This window comes from Sturnira hondurensis, unplaced genomic scaffold (genome assembly GCF_014824575.4).
Source record: "Sturnira hondurensis isolate 20B ecotype Veracruz unplaced genomic scaffold, ASM1482457v3 Scaffold0013299, whole genome shotgun sequence".
Classification (NCBI taxonomy): Eukaryota; Metazoa; Chordata; class Mammalia; order Chiroptera; family Phyllostomidae; genus Sturnira; species Sturnira hondurensis.
The window spans coordinates 4,052,934-4,074,259 of NW_028085930.1; the positions used below are offsets into that span (position 1 = coordinate 4,052,934).

Consider the following 21,326-nt stretch of genomic DNA (forward strand, 5'->3'; position numbering starts at 1 on the left):
GCCGTAAGGGTGTAAGCAAGTTAGCTTGGGCTCTGTGAAGCAGTCACCGCAGGCAGAAATGACCCAATCTCACAGTGTGCTGAGGATACTCTCTTATCACCCAGGAGTTAACTGCCATCCTTTATTACCTACATACATTATATCACACACACAGAATTGTCTATAGATACAATTAGTTCTTCCTTAAAAAATTAACAGAATCAATATTTTAAAAATATTCATTACAGATATATGTATGTTAACTCAAACATAGCCTATTAGTTCAAAGTACAAACAAGACTTTTAACACAGAAATTTTTGTTTCTCAAAGGTATTTCTATGAAAAAATCTAATATTTCTCCACTAAATTGTAAAATATTTGTTAAGTTGTATTTATTGTCTCTAAAACTGGATTCCCTCTCTACAAGAGAAAAATGTGAGTACTGTACTCAGGTCCAGAAGGTCTATTTTTAAACCTGTTGGAATCTCTCCCCAAATAGCTCTCTGCAAATAGCTGAATAGAGGACACAGATTAATTCCTTGATCTAATATCAAGTGAGCTGTAAAATTATTTGTAAGTTAGTTCACTGGGTGGTTTTATTAGTAATAAAAATATTTTAAAAGAAACACCCAAGTTTCAAACCTGTGTCTGCTGAAATGACTTCAACCGCTTCTTAAACCGTGACGGGAGAACAAAATCACAGCCCCTTGCCAGGAAAGCTAACTCTCCCCTTAAATCCGGGTCCCTTCGTAGCGATGTTTCCTTGATCATCATCTTTGAAAAGTGGATATTTACTTAGCAACTGTCCAGCACACTTCTGAAGACAGTCAGATTTAATATGCTGTTGATCTTGCTAGGTAGAAAGCTATTTTTTTCTTCTTATCTCCCAAAGAAATTAACTTCAAGCATTGTGCTCTCCCAGCCTCCAGAGACCACAATCCATGCTTGTACTGACATGCAGCTGGTTCTCATGTACAGCCTGTGGCTCCCAGTACCTGCTCATAGTTTTCAAGTTAGAAACACAGCCTGCAATGGCCCTGTTGCTCCTTGTAGGTAGCTTTATGTCAAATTGACCTGCACATGTTGAGAATACAGAGCCTTCTGGGAAAGGAAGCACCCACTACTCTGAGCACCAAAGTTAGAAACATTACAGTGAACCTAAAAATAGCAACTTCTCAGATAATGCTAACTTCTTAAACCCAGAGTATGTGAGGTGCTGATTCACATGAATTAGTTTCTCCTCAAACTAGAAAGAACACTTAAAGCATTTTTGACTTTGCCATTTTTTTAATTCTATGAAAAAAGAACAAGCTGCACTTCAAACTCAAAAGTGTTATTTTAATAGTTTATTTATTTGAAGGGAAGCAAATAACCAAAACCCTCTAGAGATATCTCATCAAAATATGGAGAAAAACAAATTTTCATCCTCAAATGGTATATACAAAGGTATTTTTTGGTTTCAGATTTGAAAATAAAATTCTTTTTGTGTGTTTGCAGACTGTATTAGTCATCAAACATACTTTTTGAGAGTGATTCTAGATATGGAGAGATTTGAAAACTTATTGCCAAAGTGTTAGTTAGGAAAGCGGAACACTGATGCCTAAGAAAGCAGCTTTAGATACAAATAAATGAGTGCAATTTGGCTATCATATAAAAGTACAAAGGCTGATCAAATAGCAATGATGTAATACACCTTTAATTTGTGACTTTTTTCTTTCAAGGAGCTTTAAACAAATCACCTCAGATTTTTAATATATTCCACTGTATCAGAGCACTGCCTCATATAGTTCTTTACAAGAGACTATTCAAGTACTCTCTCATGTTTAACATTTCGACTTCAATATTTATTTTCAATCCACCACATCACTCGGTCAATATTTACTTTCTCCCTCTAGAAAATGTAAACCAAATAGCATTACCAAATAAATCCCAAACCAAAAACATCTTACAACTCTCTTCTATTGAAACTTTGTCTAATTTAGTAGGAATTAAATTCTTTGGTTTTCCACTGTTTCCTACACTTAAGTTAGCTTTTCTTTCTTTATTTTCTGAAAGACATTCTGACAACACTTTATAATGTGTACATTGGGCTTATATGTTTAAACCTGTAGTTTCCAAATTTCTTTTTCTTTTTTAAGCTGTGGAATTCTCCACTCATACAAAATCTTACCCGAATGCTCCCAATCTGCGCTATGAAGGAGGATTACAACAGAAACCACTGGCTGACACTTCACTGCCCTTCTGCCCCTCCCCCGATGTTCTCTCACTGGGTTTGCACGTGTGCCCTCTGAGCTAGGTAGCTTTCCCATTGTTTTTCTTCCCATATACTCTTGCCTAGAATACTGTTTTTCTTCTTCATTATTTACCTCCAAATGAAAACATCAAAAACAGTTTGTTATGAATGGCACTAGGTCTTTGGACTTATGATTTAATACTTTTCAATTAAGGCACATTCTCTTCTCCCCAACACCAACCAGTGGCTTCAGGGGGTGACTTTTCAATCCCTTTCTGAGAAAGTAGACAGTGGTTGCCAGGGGCTAGGGGACGGTGGGGAGCAATTGCTAATGCATGCAAGTTTTTGCCGGGGGGGGGGGGAGGGTAAGGAAAATGTTCTAGCATTATGTAAGTGCTGATGGTTGCATGATCTTGTTGAAAATACTAAAAGCCAATAAACTGTGTTCTTTTTTTTTTTTAAATTTTTTGTTTATTTATCTTTAGAAGGGAAGGAGAGAAGGAGAGAAGGAGAGAAATACCAATGTACGGTTGCTTTTGGTGCATTCCCTGCTGGGAACTGGACCCTGCTGGGAACTGGCCTGCAACCCAGGAATGTGCCCTGACGGGGAATCGAACCGCGATCTTCTGGTTCGCAGGCAGGTGCTAAACTGTGTTCTTTAAGGGTGAATTTTATACTATGTGGATTATATTTCAATTTTAAAAAAGCCTTTCTCATCTTGGCTCTAGCTGGTAGAGTAGTTTAAAAAAGGCAGTAACTTGGAATTGTAGACTTTATTTAAAATGTCACTGTAAATAAGCTTTGAGAAGAAACTGATTACAAGGTAATTAATCTTAATTCTAATCTTTATCATCCTTCTCTTTTGTGCCCTAACCTGGTGGTTCTTTCTATGTTTAATAGCTTGTTTTGTTATTAATGCTTTTTTACTCTTAAATAATGACATAGCGGGGTAGAAGACGGCCATGTGGTGGTGTTTACCTAGTGTCTTTGCTCCTGGCCTAATCTCCGAGACTTTACTGCACTGGCTGCAGCAAAATGGCACACCTAATAAGCACTTCTGTGTCTTTCTTCAATTGTCTCCAAATGATAGGAATGCATTCCATGACTATTAAAGAAATAACCCATAAATCTAGTATTTTCTTTCTCAGTGTTTCTAAAACTTGGGGGTAGATGTTCTTCCAGGAGCAAGGGGTAGGGAAAGATAATTAAGAGCCTACAATTATTCAGTATAATTCTTGATATCTCTATAATTTTTTTAATTTTAATTTAATTCTTATTCAAGTTCTATAATTTCTAGTTTAAAAAATTTTTAAGGATTTTTAAAAGATTTTATTTATTATTTTTGGAGAGAGGGGAAGGGAGGAGGAAAGAGGGAGAGAGACATTAATATGTGGTTGCCTCTTGCATGCCCCCTACTGGGGACCTGGCCACAACCCAGGCATGTGCACTGACTGGGAATCGAACTGGTGACCCTTTAATTCACAGGCTGGCACTCAATCCACTGAGCCACACCATCCAGTGTCTAGTTTTTTTCTTTTTTTTTAAAAGATTTTATTTATTTTTAGAGAGAGGGGAAAAGTGGGAGAGAAGAAGAGAAATATGGATGTACTAGAGAAATATCAATCAGTTGCCTCTCATACTACCCCCCCCCCCCGCCCCCTACAACCAGAGACCTGGCCCACAACCCAGACACATGCCCTGACTGGGAACTGAACTGGCAACCTTTTGGTTTGCAGGACAACACTCAAGCCACTGTACCACACCAGTCAGGGCTAGAGTTTCTGGTTCTTATAGTTCTCTGTTGTTTTTCTTCATCCTTCTCGAGTTTAGGATTTATTTCAAATAGTATTTGCTCATTATAGACAAGAATTCATTTGGGATCTATAAATGTCAAGACAACTGAAGTTAGAGGGAGCAGAGAGTTTCCAGTCCATTGACATTGCCACATTAGATGGTGGCAGTAATACAGAGCATCTTGCCTCAGTGTCTCATTTGTTCGTTTGCATATGAGATTTCTCAGTAATTTGGCATGAGGGCTGAATTCAGACGTCAAAAGAGACAGCTGAAATCGATGGTGATGAACATTATGTTGCAAATTTAACAGCTGATGGAGCTGTGCCTCTTAGATGCTGAAGTGCCTTAGGATGTCTTGTTTTCATGATGGGGGAATTGTGGTATGTTTACCTGCTAATGGAATGGTCTAGTAAAGGGTAAAAATACATGACTGCAGGAGAGCAGAGGGTCAATCACTGGAAGAGTAGCCCTGGGTTGAGGGGAGAGGATGGGATCCAGAGCATAATTGCTGGGGTTGGCCTTAGGTGACCAGACCACTCATGCATAGTGATGGAAGGAAAAGAAGTATGAATATTAATATGGCTAGGTGGATGGCTAAAGGTCTCCCCTCTGATTGCTTCAGTTTTCTTAGCAAAATAGGAATCAAGGTCATTAGCTGAGGGCAAGGATGGAAGAGAAAATGTTAGCGGACAGAGAAAAAAGTATGAAAGTTGCTTGCAGAGTGGGAAGAGCGAAGGACTAGGACATGTACTAACACTGCCAGACAACAGTAATGGCCCACTGCAGGATGGTGATCATGAATTTGATGGAAGACTACTCAGGATGGCTGTGTGATCTTTAGACAAAGTCAACTGCACAAGCAAAAGCTCGGAGTAGACAGAATGAGAAAAGGACACTGAGATGTATATGTGTTCCTTAACTCTTTAAGCCTAAATGTTCAGAATGTAAACAAACAGCTGGTATGTGGAGGTACTATAACAGGACCTGGGGGTACAACTGTGAATAAAGGAGCACTGTCTTCTCAAAATGCCTACAATCTATAATGAAGGTATTTCCATCCTGTAATAACAAAATGATCTATACATTTTTTCTTTCATTGCTATTTTGCATTGGCTTCAGGTATACAGAACCTTCAACTGACTGTTGAATGCTAAGATGCTAGTGATCCTGTAGTTGTTCCTGCCCATTAAAATATCTCCCTGACCCAATGTCACCGTTTTTCTGAAATAAGCTAGCTGGATAAACAGTTCTGGGGAAGTGGAGACACAGTTCCACAGAATACATAAAGAGGCCACCTGGCTTATAGAAAAGTATGTCCCTCTTTGGGGTCATTTATTAATTTACTTGGTTCTTGCTGGTTTGACTTAGGAGGACTCCAGCTCAGGAGTGCTCTCCAAACCATGGGCATAGTTTTGTCGTAATAATTATTACTGTCTCCCTAACACAATGTGTATTAAATTTTAAATGTGTGTGGGCAGCCACTGGCCAGCCAAAAGATGGTCTTTCTCTGACTGGTCTGACAAAAGAGAAAAGAAGAATGTAATCAGCTCCAAGAATAGGAGCCTGACATCATCTTATGTGAATCCTCCACTGAGACCCCAAGAGACAATCGTAACTGAGAACCATGCTCATAAGACTGACATTTTTGATCAAACCTCCTCAGTGGTCAAGAGCAGCAATTTTCAACTGGTTTGCTGTAAGAGGCACACTGGTATACAAGAATTTTTTTTAATGTAATACCTATTTAGTCTTTTTGCTTAGATTGTCAAATAGAAAAATGACAACAGCCAACACAACGAGAGCTGTCTGGTGTGAATGAATCAAAATTATACCTATTTTTGGGTCAGACTGGCAAAATAAAAATTTTGGTGTGCTGCACAGTTTTAGTAATTAGCTTTTGGGTGCCATGAGATGAAAAAAGTTGAAAATTACCTGTCAAGAGGATAAGCAAAAGGGGGACTGCTGAAATACATTTCCAGGCCCAAGGTGGAGCTACTCCTTCCCAGGGTGTCACCTTAGGAAACGGAAACTTAGGTATCTTCTGTGCCCTTGTAAATGCTCTGCTCCACCAGAAACACAGTATATTCAGTCAGCCAATCGCCAAAGGCCAAGCAAACTCTGGGCCTTCTCACCCCAAACAAGGTTGATTATGTGGCCTCAGCCAACCAGATATTTTCTACTTATTTCTTCCTTTTTCTTTATTCTTTATCCTATGAAAGTTCCCTGCCTTCTGCCCCATTCGGCAGTTCCCCAAAAAGACACTGTCCACTCATGAAGTGTTAAATAAAGTTTGTATTATGTAAATTGCGTTAATAATTTTTATTACATATAAATGACCTTTATCACATTGAAATAGGTCCAGCTAAAATTCATACTTTGACAATAGTTTTACTGTTTAAACTTGAAATTAATAAAGCTATTTCTTAAAAACATTAACATTTTAATTTGTATTTTAGTTAATTCAGACAGGTTTCTCCCTTAATTAGTTCAAATTTGCAAAGTTTCACTAAACTTAAATACTATAGTTTTTTTAAACAATAATCTTCCTCCTTATTTATCTTAAATTCTTCCTCTTTCATTGATGAACCTTCTCCCTGCTTCCATTCTTCTAACTAATAATGTAGGTAGCAATGGGTTTTTTCCCCTGGCTTTGTTTTTACTAATTAAGTTAAAATAAATAATTTTCAAGGGAGGCTAGTGTTCATTATTTTAACCTGTGAATAACATCTAATAGGCTAGTAAAGGCTATAATACTATCTGTTGGTGGTGATAAAACATAATATAAGATATGACTTATTATTTGAAGTACCAAAGCATTATCACTTCTAAATGTTTAAAAAAATTACTACACTATCCCCTGTACCAAAATATGTCCTCAGTAATCTACTCATCGAATTATAAAACACTCTGAGACCTCAGCAACATTCCCCTTTCCTTCCTCCACAAGTTGTTCTCTTTTTCTTGTTCATCTGTCTTTTAGGTCTATCTGCACACCTCAGTCACTTTACAATCTGTAGGGTTGTTTCCTGCCACTTTGAGGCTTTGTGAAAAGTGTTACTGAACATTTGCAAGCCAAAGACGTAGATAACTTGACACCTTGAGAAAGTTCCCACGCAACGAAAGGAAGAAAGAATAGGAAATTAAAAAATGGACTGAAGAGGAAGCTGTTTTAGGTGGAAAAGTCAGAGATAGGTTGTGACTGGAGAGGAAAGAAGGCTAAAACTATGTAGATCCAAATCCATTATCAGAACTCAAAAAGAAAGATTTTGAAACTTAGGGCTTATCGACCATTTGTAGTTTTTGCTATTAATAGTGATGTTTCCAAGATTTCCAACGCCTTTAACAAAATATCACACTGAATCTTATCAAAAGTCTGTTTTGCTTACCTATCATGAAATAATATTTAGAGCAGGAGTTAGAAAATGTTACTGTAAATGGCCAGCTAGTAAATATTTTAAGCTTTAAGGTCCCTGTTGTAACCACTCAAACTTTTAGCAGGTGGAGCACAAAAGCATCCATAAATCTTATGTAAATGAATAAGTATGTCTGTGTTCCAATAAAACTACAGTTGACCCCTAAACTTGAGGGTTAAGGGTACCAACCGCTCCACACAGTCAAAAATCCCCATTTAACTTCTGACCCCCCCCAAACTTAAATACATACTAATAGCCTACTAATGACTAGAAGCCTTACCAATAACATAGTCAATTTAAAACATATTTTGTATATTATAAGAATTATATATTGTATTCTTATAATAAAGTATGCTAGAGAAAAGAAAATGTTATATCATAAGAGTCCCTGGCTGGTGCAGCTCTGTGGACTGAGCGAGTGCTGAGAACCAAAGGGTCACCAGTTTGATTCCTAGTCAGGGCACATGCCTGTGTTGTGAGCCAGGTCCCCAGATGGAGGCGCACTAGAGGCAACTACACATCGATGTTTCTCTCCTCCTTCCCTTCCCCTCTAATAAATAAAATATTTCAAGTAAAAAAAATCATAAGAGAAAATACATTTATAATATCATACTGTACCAATACTTTAAATTTACATAATCTATTTATACAATGAATCATCTATATGTACCTATACAATACTGTCTTACATGCTATAAAACACTGTAGATGTTATATGTTTTACTAATACTAGACATCAAAAATGCAAAGATAATGTAAAAAAGAATATTTATTTATAGGTATAATGCATTGATAATGAAGCACAGCACAATGATTGCTTTATGGTAGCATAGTATAATGAATATAATTGCTTCACAGTAGTGTAGCCTACACACTAATGAATGGTTATAAAATTTTTATGGCACATAGTATTACAGTCATATTCATAATACAGTATTGGAAATACTGTTCATTTTAGAGAAACCACTTATCTGTGATGATATGCAAATACCCAATTTCTCCAATTATTAGAGAGGTGTACTGTACATTAATATAATTCTTTGAAGGCAATGTTATAAAACAGCAGGAAAACACATGATTAATTTTATATTAAATACCACTCACCTCATGACTAGATAAGGATGTGCTATCCACTCTGATACAAGTCTTACACATGATGTTCTACATGATGAATACTCAGGCAATGATGGTGATGACACAAAAATGTCCCACACAGTTCTTACTGGACAGTTATTAGATTCTAACATGAAGACACACATATACACAGAAAAAAGTTACTGTTCGTTATGTGGACATGGATCATAAAAGTCTTCATCCTTGCCTTTTTTATGTTGAATAGTCTAAGGAGGAAGAGGGTTGGTCTTGCTCTCTCATGGATAGCAGAGGCAGAAGAGGTGGAAAACGAGGCAGGCACATTGTGTAACTTTATAGAAACACATTGTAATTTTGTCTACTTTGTCTTTCATTTTTCTCAAAATGTTTCTATATGGTACCAATCCTTCTTCCACCATTTGCTTTCCTTTAAAGGCCCATGTCACAGAAAGGTCCACATTATAAAAGAGGACAAAAGCAGTCTTGAATAATCGGAACCCTTCTGCCTGACTGTCCAATGTCAATTTGTTTTCTGGCCCTGCTGCTTCCAAGTTTTCCTCCTCACTGTCTGGCACTGGTTCAGAAGCACTCATCTCCATCAAGTCGTCTTCTGGTAATTCCTCTTGTATGGTGTCTATCAGTTCCTGAATTTCTCCAAGATGTGTATTTTGAAACCCTTCATTACCCACCCACCTCTGCCGTATCGACAATTTGCCACAATTCCCTTGATTGGCTCTGTCGCAAATCCTGTGAAGTCATGCACAATGTCTGGGCAGTTTCTCCAGCAGGAGTTCACTGTTTCGGACTCGATGACTTTCACCACTGTTTTCTAGAACAAGGATGGCATCTTCCATGGTGGATGTAACCCTTCCAGACGTTCACGACGTCCCCTCTAATGGGGTTCTACAGCACTGACAATCCTTTCTATAGAGTGTCACATGGTAATGAGCCTTAAGGGCCCTTATGACCTCTAGAGGATGAACCAGAATTAATGTCTAGAGGTAAGTAGACCACTTTGAGATCTTCAGTGAACTCATGGGGTTCTGGGTGGTCAGGGGCATCATCTGATATCAAAAGAGCCTTAAAGGGCAGTTTCCTAGCAAGGGACTTCCTGACTTCAGAGACAAATCATGGATGGAACCAATCCAGAAAACGGGTTCTTGCTGTCCAAGCCTTCTGTTGTGCAACCAAAAGACTGGAAGTTGATGTTTATCTTTTCCCTTCAAGGCTCAGGGGTTAGCAGATAGACATAGATATATACCTATGTATCCTTATATATCTAAAGATACACATATGGCAGTTCATTATAAACTCAGTGCATTTGCACAAAAAATAGGATTAACCTATGTATTCTTGCCTTAAATTCTGGTGCTCCTCTTCCTTACTGGTAAATGTCTTGTGAGGCTCCCCCCGCCCCCACACACACTCAGAATAGGGCACTTTTGTCTGCATTAAAACCTGTTCAGGCAGATATCCTTTCTCCTCAATAAGTTTTTTTCCCTTTTTTTAAAAATTTATTTATCTTTAGAGGGGAATGGGAGGAAAGAAGGAGAGAAACATCAATGTATGGTTGCCTCTTGTGAGTTCCCTGCTGGGAACTCGCCTGCAACCCAGGCATGTGCCCTGACTGGGAATCGAACTACGATCGTGTGGTTCGCAGGCCCGCACTCAATCCACTGAGCTACACCAGTCAGGGCCTCAATGAGTTTCTTAATGGCACCTGGGAACTTGTCTGTTGACTCTTGGTTGGCCGAAGCTGCTTCTTCTGTTATCCTGACATTTTCAAGCCAACTACTTTCTAAAATTATGAAACTATCCTTTGCTGGCATTAAATTCTCCAGCTTTAGATCTTTTACCTTCCTTTTGCTTTGCCATATAATGGCTTCAATTTTTCTCTAATCGTAACAGAGTCTACAGGCATGACTTTCTTATAGCAAACCTGCACCCGTATTCAATACATAAACTCAATTTAAAAAGGTATTTCTCAAAAACTGCAAGATTTTTGTGCCTGCTGGTGTGGCTGCAGCAACAATTTCATGAATTCCTTTTCTTTTTCTACAATGGTCCTTAATGGATTCACTTACCTTGAAATGGTGGGGGGACCACAGCTGCAGACCTCAATCTACACTACATATCAACTAACTCAACTTTTCTTGTAATGTTATGACTTTTTTTCTGTTTCTTGGAAGCACTTCCAGCATTACTAGAGGAACTTCATATGAGTCCCATGGCATTATTCAAGGTTTACAGTATTGTACTAAATATGGAAAAATACAAGAACTGCAAGAAATCATTTCTTTACTGCGATACCAATTTACTGGTGAGATGAACTGCTCATGTGGAGATGATTAATGCCATAGGCATTTTAAGCGGATGCTTGCAACACTTGAGCTCACTCTAATAACAGGAGGTGTTTACAAAATTATTACAGTATCACAGCATAGAATACAGTTAATTGTATGCAGTAATAATACTGCATCTTTAAGTCTGCTTCATGTCTCTTGACTGTGAATGGTATCATGCATAGTCTGCGTCTGCACAAGTTTTGATAAATTTTAACTTTTTGTAATAGATTTGTGCATATGATAGTAATTGATAAAATAGGTTAGTAGATACATATATTTTATGCATTCACAACATACCTTTTTCTTAATTTTTCAATATTCCTAAGCTACACAGTTCATCCACAAGTTTTTTCAAATTGTCTCAGATCTCAAAAAAATTTTCCAATATATTTATTGAAAATACCTGAACCTAAGTGAGCTCACACAGTTCAAATTACAATGTTGTTCAAACATTAGCTGTATTTATAAACACAGGCAACAGGTCAGATTTGGCACATGGACCACAGGATGCTACCTCTGATCTAGACCGATAGCCTCTTTACCAACCTTTCAATATCAGCCTAGTATTTTCTACTTGACCCCCTCTCCCAATACAAGCTCGCACTGTAATTCTGGACAAGAAATATGTAGATAGAAAATACTGCTCATACTTGTGAAACTATTTTAAAACATGAAAATATTACTGACATAATATTGTCCAGTCTATCTTCTCAGGGATAATCACCATGTGCAAGCACTTCCTGTGAGCCACATGACACAAACCGTTTAACTGAAATGTTTTGAACAATCGGCAAAATTTTGATAGTTCAAAAGGCTTTAAAAAGGCCTTAATTTAAAATTTATTATCCTAAAAAAATCATACTGAGACTCCCTGCCTTAAAAAACCTTTGTTAAATCACTACTTCCCTAGAACGAACTCTTTCGTATCGCACACAAGGTCATTTATAAGTTGACCCCAACCAGCTCTCTGATTTTATTTCCTATCACTTTCCACTCACTCTCTCTACATAGGTATAAAAACATGGCAAAAAATACATCATGAAAACTTTCAGAAGGAGTCCTGGCTGGTGTGACTCAGATGGTTGAAGTGTCATCCTATAACCAAAAGGTCATGGGGTTTGATTCCTGGTCAGGGCACATGCCTAGGTTGCAGTTGGATCCCTGGTTAGGGCCCATACAACAGGCAACCAACTGATGTTTCTCTCTTGCATAGTTATTTCTCTCTCTATCCACCTTCTTTAAAATCAATAAACTGGGGGTAAAAAATAAACTTTCAGGAGTTAAACATCGACTTTAAGGCAGTGATTAATTCTGAAAAAGGGGAGTAGATACTAGGAGAGAGAGCCCTAGGGACTTCAACTATATCTGAGATGAATTTTTATAAAGATGATAATGAAAATATTAGGTAAAGCAAAGATCTGATGTAAATATGTCAAAATTAAGACTAGACAGAGCTAAGTGGGGGGTAATAAGAGTGCTCTATTATTCACCACACTTTTTTCCTATTTGCTTAAAACAGAGGCTGACAAACTAGTTTGTAGGCCAAATATGTTCCACTGCCTGTTTTTGTCAGGCTTGGAGCTAGGAAGGGTTTTATGCTACTCAAGGATTGTTAAAAAAAGAAGAAGAAAGGAGGGGGAGGAGGAAAGAGGAAAGGAGAGGAGGCAAGGGGGAAGGGGGGAGGGGGAGGAGGAGGAGGAGGAGGAACGGAGGAAGTAAAGAAGAATAAGGAAGATGACAGCCTGGCCGGGTAGCTCAGTTGGTTGGAGTGTCAATCCGATACAGCAAGGTTGCGGGTTTGATTCCTGGTCAGGGCACAAGAATCAACCAATAAATATCTAAATAAGTGGAACAAAAAATTGATGTTTGTCTCTCACTCTCTAAAAATCAACTGAGGAATAAAAGAAGACTGTGTAGACAGAGATTTTGTGACCCACATAGCCTGAAATATTTACTACCTGGCCCTGTATGGAAAATGTTTGCCAACTCCTGGTTTAAAATATTTTATAAGAAAGATTTTTTTTTAAAAAGTAGAGACAACTAAGTCATGGAAAGACAGTTTTGTTTTCTCACATTAAGTATATTCCTGAATTTTATATTTCTATATTATTTGTTTCTTTAAATTAGTTTTTCATGAATTACTTTCCCCACTTTTACTAAGAGGAAATATCAAATTGTTTGCTATTCTATGATATGGGAACTTATTTAAAGGGCTAATAGGAGAGTCTTTTTAAATAAAATTGTGATTTCAGTTCATACTTGTTTAAAAACTGGGGAGCTCATTGAGAGTCCACTGTGACATTTTTAGGGAGCTGTATTTAGACTGGGGGTGTCAGAGGACTTGCTCATGAGCTGGGAGCCAGGGGCACAGGAAAGATGCTATGCAAGACTTATTCTTGGCTTCAGGTTCACATTCTCTACTTTCTATAGCCCATCTCTTTTAGAAGAATTTTGTCTCCTTAGCTCACAAGAACTGTTAACTTTTGTCATGATTATTTTGGGGTTGCTATATAGGTATTTTCTCTTCTTTAAAAAATATTAACCATATCAGTAACACCTATGTACATGAAAAGACTTTTTCTAATTTTTGTAATTTCCACAGTTTCTCCCTCATCACTGACTCAAATTAAAGACATTACCATTTGTGAATCAGTAAGTGAGGAGGTTCATACAGAGATTTCACAGAAATACTCAGTGAACATCTGATGATATTTAGACTCAAATCATCTAATAACCTTAAATAAGTACTGTTTTAAACCTTAGTGTCACTAACAATTAAAAACAGGTACAGAACAACAGCTACAAAACAAATAAGAGATAGAAATTTATCTGATCACGATATACATTGGGTTGGCCAAAAAGCTCATTTGCTTTTTTCTGTATGATGGCTCTAGTAGTGCTTAGTTGTCTTTAACTTCACTTGAAACAATTTTGTTAGATTGTATTGTGACAGCTGTCATAGCAGTGTGCTTTAAAAAAAACTTATAAAATTTGGTGAATTTTTGTGTAGCCATTTTAATACTGAAGATAGAATACTCAACATTTTGGCATATTATGCTTTATTATTTCAAAAAAGGTAAAAACACAACTGAAGTGCAAAAAAAAATTTGTGCAGTATATGGAGAAGGTGCTGTGACTGATTAAACAAATGTGTCAAAAGTGGCTTGTGATGTTTCATGCTGGAGATTTCTTGCTGGATGATGCTCCATGGTCAGGTAGACCAGGTGAAGTTGATAGCGATCAAATCAAAACATTAACTGAGAACAATAAACATTATACCACACAGGAGATAACTGACACACTCAAAATATCCAAATCAATAAAATTATTGGGGAAAATGAAAAATGTCTTTTATTTTATGAAAAGCCACATTAATGAGAATGCTAAAATATATATACATATATTTTAACATGGCCACATATATGCTACCTCTAATATCCAAAAATACAAAAAATTAATGTTTAAGATATACAAAAAGGCATAAAAATAGGATGAAATATTTATAATCTACCAGATTATGAAAGAGAACTTCATTAATACTATTGAGGCACCTGTGTACCCTTAATTTGATTGCTTTTCCTTCCCCCAGGGATTAATCTTTGTCCTGAACATTGGTGTGTGGTGTATCCATGTATTCCTTTATTTTTTTTGTACAAATGTACATAACACTAAATAAGTCATATCATTATTTTACAACTTGTTAATCTGGCTTTATGTCTGAATTCACATATTGACATGTATGGTTTATTCACATGGTAGAGATACAGCTCACCTAATAGTCTATGTGCTTCCCTATGTTTCTTAGCCATTAGACCAAAATCACTAGAATGTGAGCAGAAGAAAAAATATGTTATGTGCAGGGCAAAGTGGTTAAAAGCACGGTCTCTTTCCTCCCCTTCCTCAGTGAACTCATAAGCCACATTGCCCAGATAAGGCCATAGGGCAGCTCTAAGAACATGGTGCATCCATCAGCCTGGGTCACTGAGTGAGGGGGAGCAGAGTTTCTAGCTAATCCATGTTGGACATGCAAAATAAACAAAAAGTAATCCTGTTATGCTAAGACAAACATAAATGGGATATTTCTGGGATTATTCAAAGGCAGTGCTTTCAGTACCAGGGTAGATTCAAAACCTTTTGAAAATACTTCTATCCTATGACTCTAGATTGACACTTACCCCCATTTGCACGAAGAAGTGAATCTCATATACTCTAATCTTTACCTTCTTTGAAGACCTATTGCCCTAACAATATTTTCAGATAAGTGCCTACATATTCATGTACTGTCTCCTGTATGTTAGTTTTGTTTCCCCAGTTAGATTTTAAGCTCTTCAAGAATGTCTTCTTTTCTTCTGTACCCCCACACTGCACCTTATAGTCTACATACAGGCACGTAGTAATGACTGGTCTACTGTTTGATTGGGGAATACTAACATTAATGCCCGCTGCGTGTAAGGCCCCTTGGCCCTTGGCTGCGCTTCACATGTTATCTTGATCCTTATTAATTCCATTATATAAATGAGGGTATTAAGGCAAATAACTTTCCTTTGGTCACAGACCTATGAAGAAGATGAAGGGTGTTGGTAGGTGGGGGGAGACACAGTTAAAACTGGTCTGTTTGACTCTAAAGTCTTTGCTTTTCAGGTTTTTTTTTTTTTTTTACTGAACTGAGTGAGACCATACCTAGAATAGGGCAGGAAATTTAGAAGAACATAGAATGGATAACAAAAAGCTTTTCTTTATAAATTTTACAAACATTAAAACATTTTGTTGGAGACTTCCAGGACTTATGGCTATTGGGTCTTACCTTGATCACCTCTGGAGTCTGCTGAATCAAAACCACTGAAGTAGTATCTTTGGCTTTATCACCAACAGGGCTTCTACAGACTGATAAATTGGCTTGGGAAGATGATGTCAAGGTTTCCTGTAGAATTTGCATCATTTCCTTTTCTTGTGATAGGCTCCCTCTGCCTGATTTGCATTCCACTAGTTCTTGAGCAAAATCTTCAATGCTTTCTAAAATCCGTAGTAAGAGGGCTCGATCCTCTTCCTCAATTTTGTGTCCATTGGTTTCAATGATCTTTGTTAGACAGGAAGGTGAGACTTTTTCCGTGGGTGAAGAGGCCTTAGATTTAGGCTCAAGATCTACAGGGACCTGATCAGTCAACTGTCTATGATTATTTAGAGAGTCAGAGCTTTTAACTTTAACAAGTGGCTCTCTTAGAGAGGTCTCCATTTTCTGTGAAAAAGATTCCAAATCCATTAACAATTTATCTATCTCCTCCCTACTGTTAGAATTCATAAAATCTCTGTGGTCTTCCTCTTCCACTTTAGGAACTTTTGACTTAAGATCTTCCTTGGGCATATCAACAACTGGTTTCTCAAATATCTTAACCATTTCATTTTGCACCGAGGCAGGGCATTTTTTAAGATGAGTACCATGATCTGAAAATTCTGCTCTATCTTCATCTACCTTTAACAACTCCTGACTGAGTCCATTCTCTGTCCTTTGTCCTTTATCTAATGCTTTCTTTCCATCTGATTCCTCTTCAATATAAAGGGTTTCCATTAAGTCACCAGAAGAAACATTTCCTGAAGTGTTCATGGTTAACGACCGTGATTGAAGCTGGACATCTTTTAGAGTTCTGGGATCATTTATCTTTAAGTTATATGTAGAATTTGTAGAGTTGTTTGGAATGGATTTTACAGTGTCTATTTTCCTGGAATGACGCTTGTCATCTTGCGATTCTATAGTTTGAAAATGTCCAGGGTCAGGGGCTGAGAGCTGGACAACATCTTCATATTTAGGGGGCTGCTCAGTGCCAAATATTGGGGAGAAGGGAGTCAGCTGTAAACTGGGCATATTAACATATTCTGTTAAATCTATAGCCTCATTATTTCCAGACTGCATGAATTCAAATGGTAGCTTTTTCAGATAGGATGCTAACCTGGTCATTACATTCATATAGACAGTTTCAGAGCTAGAAACTGCATCATTACCATTTCCTTCATTGGTGCTACTCCCTGACTTTTTCTTTATACACTGTTTTATAATGTCTGTGCATTTTTTCAAATCCTCCGAGCACTTCAGCAATATGTCCAAGCACATCTTTATGTCTGTTCCAGAAGAAAAATTATCTATTTTATGTTTTTCCAAAATCTGAGTAACCAGGTCTTCTTCAGAGAAGTTGTGAAGAAACATGGAAGTCAGGTTCACATCGAGTGAATTTCTATGGGACAAAGATTTTTCCTCAACTGAGGAACTCCGGAGTAAACCAAAGGATGAGGAGTTCCCATCGCTGTTGTAATGGCCACAGAGCAAGTCAATATCAACTGACCTCCTATTAAATGAGTCAGATTTAACTTTCCTTCCCTTTCTATAAGCTGCATGGTTGGAGTTTTTGAGTTTTTCAAGGGAAAATTCTTTTATTTTCCCACTAGCAAAACTGATTGCTTCTCCTGCAATATCCTTTAAGTTACAGGTATTCTGAAACGTAGATCCTTTCTTGACCCTGGGTATGCCTGCGAGGGCCTGATGGGGATAGTCACTTTCAGCTGATGAAAACCCATTTTCATGCGAGAGAAACATGGAGTCTAGATCTGCATCTTTGAACTGGGACACAGGGATGTGTAAGAGATCTGCGCAGACGCTATGATGTATCACAATGCAGTCAACTCCATGTGCAAAGGTGTGGCAGGTTCCAGTGCAATAATGAATAGCTTGCTCAAAACGCCGGTCTATCACCACACTGTTGTAGTGGTTCACAGTACTAACCACAAGTCTGTAAGTTGCTGCCATAATATCAAATCCACTTAGTGGTGGGACGACTGGAATTTTCTGGAACTTGTTTCAAGTAAATCCTCCTAAATGACAGTCAGCTGAAAATATGTTTGACGATATTCAGTGGTTTCCTGCAAATATAACAACCTTTTCCACAAACAGAAATCATCTAAATTTGAGGTGTGGTAACTGTCAGGATCAGTAGCTGTTGCACATGTGTGCTTATAGTAGCAAGTCTAATAATTTAATAATTGTGCTTTTTAGTTTTATTTAGTAATATCATGATACTATAAGAGTTTTATAAAAAATATCTTCTTTTAGTTCTTCAGCAATCCTATGACAGAAATTTATTGTTATAAATCTTAGTTGGTAGTATAGAAGTTTTGTGTTAACTGAGTCCTCCAAAGGTTTAAATGATCCATTTTTTTCTGAGAATGAGAAGAAACCTATAAAGAAAAAAGAAAATAATGAAAAGAAAATATGATTTCTTAATACGTAAAGAACCATTTATTCCCTCTTCTTTGCATCCCCTATGCAGTTAATTACCAAGCCTTATTCTCTGCCATATCACCGACTGCTGGTCTTTGATTGACGCCTTTGTTTTATCACACTCTACACTCCTGATTCCCCATAGAAGTATTACCTCAACTCTACCTTTTTACAACTGCTTCCAGCTTGGTACTTCTTATCCCACTTTCCTTGCCACTTTACATGAAATAACAAGTACTTCTACTAAAGTACTTGTTTGACAACACAAATACTTGTTCTTGATCTACAACTCCCTCTACACTTAGAAATTATTCTCCCATCATCCTCTTTTCTTACTATCGAAAGAAAGAAAAAGAAACAATCTTCATTACTGTTCTTGAGCCCAGACTCTCAAACCCTGCCATAGGCAGAGATCTCTCTCTCCCACTCCCTTTCACCATCAAGTGTATAAAATTTACTTAATTGCTCCCTTAAAAAAAAAAAGGGCTGCTAAATCATGGCTTTCTGAAAAGGTTCAATCAATGTATTTGCTCAATCTATACTATTTATACTATTTAAATCTATTTATCTGCTCAATAAATACGGAGTGTCTACTACATGTCGAGCATTTGCTAAATGCCAGGAATACAGCAGTGAATAAAATAAGGTCCCTCGCCTTAGAGAGCTGGCAATCTAGTTGGGAAAAGAAAAACAATATGTAAGTTAACATATAACTTAGATGGTAATTTGTGCTATGGAGAAAAAGGAAGCACAGCAAGGGTTTAGAAAGGGAGGGAGGATGCTATGTCACAAAGGGCAGTCCAGGAAAAACTTCCCTAACTCATTAATAGAGACCTGAAAGAAGAGAGGAATAACCTGAGGAGGTATGTTTGGGTTAAATCATATCAGACAGGCTAACCCGAAGTGCAAAGGGCCTGAGGTGGAAGCATGCTTGATTTACTAAAAGAATGAGAGGAAGCTAAAGTGACTGGAGCAGAAAAAGCAAGGGGGGTGAGAAGCAGTGTGGGAGATGATGCCAGAAAGGAAAGGCAGGAATCTAAGTCATGCAGGGTCTGGCTATATGATGAATTTGGCTTTACTGTGCATGAGCTTGGAAACAACTGGTAACTACTGAGCAGAGGAATGACATAATCAGATTTACATTTTAAATTGGCAATTTTGGCTGTAGTATTCAGAGGAGACTGTAGAGGAGCAACATAAGAAGCAGGGGAAAGGGGGCTATTACAATAAATTAGGCAAAGAGGCTAGGAAAGTACCAGTGGAGGAGTTTAGATGCTGTATATATTTCAAACATAGAGCCAACATGATTTGCTGAAGGACAGAATGTGTGACACTATTACATCAAGAACGATGCAGTAAGACAATAGGAAGGAGATGATGACAGCAGGAAAGGAGATCAATAGCAGCAATACACTGTCAATACACCGTCAGTAGCCCTAGTGTTTCCCATCCAAGTACTAATCAGGCCCTACCCTGCTTAGCTTCTGAGATCAGATGAGATGAGGGTGGTATGGCTGTAGACCAATAGCACTTGTGTTTCAACAATAAAACTTTTACACATTTACTAATGAGAAACAGAGCTTTGTTGTTTTCCTTTTTATTTCTTCAATCCTAGAAAAGTGTTTTTGCTTATTCTCTTTCTTTGGTAAGTTGTCTATTGCTCATTTAGGCATTTGACACTTAACAAATACAAATATAATTAATGCAATTAATTCATGAAGAACCCTTTCTTTTGTTAAACTCTTATACTGGTTAGAGTATATTTCCTGGCTTTTGGATCCAATGATTACTCTGTTTTTGCGCTAGCCCTACACGATTGTGATTACGGTTGCCTTATTAAGCTTTATTATCTGGCTTTGTTTCTCATATCCCTGATTATGTTTATTTTTTACACTCCAACATTCTTTGGTAAGTCTTCCAGATGAATTTTTGAATTGTCAAGTTTTAAGAAAAATCCTATTGGAATTTGGTTACAATTGTAATAAATGTACGAATTATTTTGAAGGAACACTAGTATAATTATATAGATTTTCAGCTCAGAAAAAATAAAAATCTTAATTCTGATAATATTCCTTTATTTCTCTCTGCGGTTTTTTTCTTCAGGTAGGTCCTGTCTTTCAGGTAAGGCCCCCATTCTTCTTGTCCTTCAGTGTCTTTGTTGCTATGTGAACGGATCTTTGCTGTGTTTGTCTCATCCTCTACTTGTATTCCCATCTCAGATGGCTCATATAAAACCATCAAATTAGACATCATGCAGGATGGATGCAGGTGAAACAGAAAGAAGTTCCACAGTAAAGGAAGTACCTAAGGATTCTTAAGTGAAAATACCAAGAAGCCAAAGAGAATAATGCTATGGAACAAAAGACTAGAACACGACAATGAGAGGAATTACTGTTTCTAAAGATGCACACCTAGAAAAGGGAAGAAATAGCAGCAACCAAAGAATGTCTCTTTCCCTCCCTTGTCCTCTCTCTGAAAATAAATAAAATCTTTAAAAAGGAAGATAAGGCAAAAATGAAGATTGGTAGGTTTTAAAAATGAAATTTGATGACACTGTCATACACAATCTTACTGAGAAAGACAAGTGGTGAAAAGAAACAGTTGAAGAATGGACATAGACAACAGTGTGCTGATTATAGGGGGAAGGGAGGTATAAAGGGGTTAAATGGAAATGGAAAATATAACAATAAGAAATTTTTTTTTGATTTTTAAAAAATATATTTTATTGATTATACCATTACAGTTGTTCTATTCCCCTCTTCATTCCCCTCCACCTGCACACTCCCTCCCCCACCATTCTCCCCCTCTTAGTTTATAACCACGTGTCTCAAGTTCTTTAGATTCTATATTTCCCCCACTATTCTCGCCCTCCCCCTATCTATTTTCTACCTACCATCTATGCTATTTTCTGTGCCTTCTCCCCCCTTCTCCCCCTCCCACCCCCCTGTTTCTAACCCTCCATGTGTTCTTCATTTCTATGGTTCCACTCCTGATCTAGCTGTCCTCTTGGTTTGCTTTTGTTTTAGGTGTGGTTGTTAATAACTGTGTGTTTGCTGTCCTTTCACTGTTCATATTTTTCATCTTCTTTTTCTTATATAAGTCCCTTTAGCATTTCATATAATAAGGGCTTGGTGATGATGAACTCCTTGAACTTGACCTTATCTGAGAAGCACTTTATCTGTCCTTCCATTCTAAATGAAAG

General features: G+C 37.4%; 1 protein-coding gene across 2 annotated transcripts in view; it reads right to left on the reverse strand.

Annotated features, from left to right (window-relative positions):
* The window catches only part of PPP2R3A (protein phosphatase 2 regulatory subunit B''alpha), a 158,531-nt gene that overhangs the window by 100,729 nt on the left and 36,476 nt on the right, over positions 1-21,326 (reverse strand). The window contains exon 3 of one of the 2 annotated variants that reach the window (XM_037061227.1): positions 15,662-18,081. In XM_037061227.1, coding sequence (XP_036917122.1) covers positions 15,662-17,653 — 1,992 coding nt within the window. In that variant the 5' untranslated portion in view covers positions 17,654-18,081. Of the gene's footprint in view, positions 1-622; positions 1,085-15,661; positions 18,082-21,326 lie in introns of those variants that run through there. The other variant, XM_037061228.1, reaches the window with a different exon arrangement.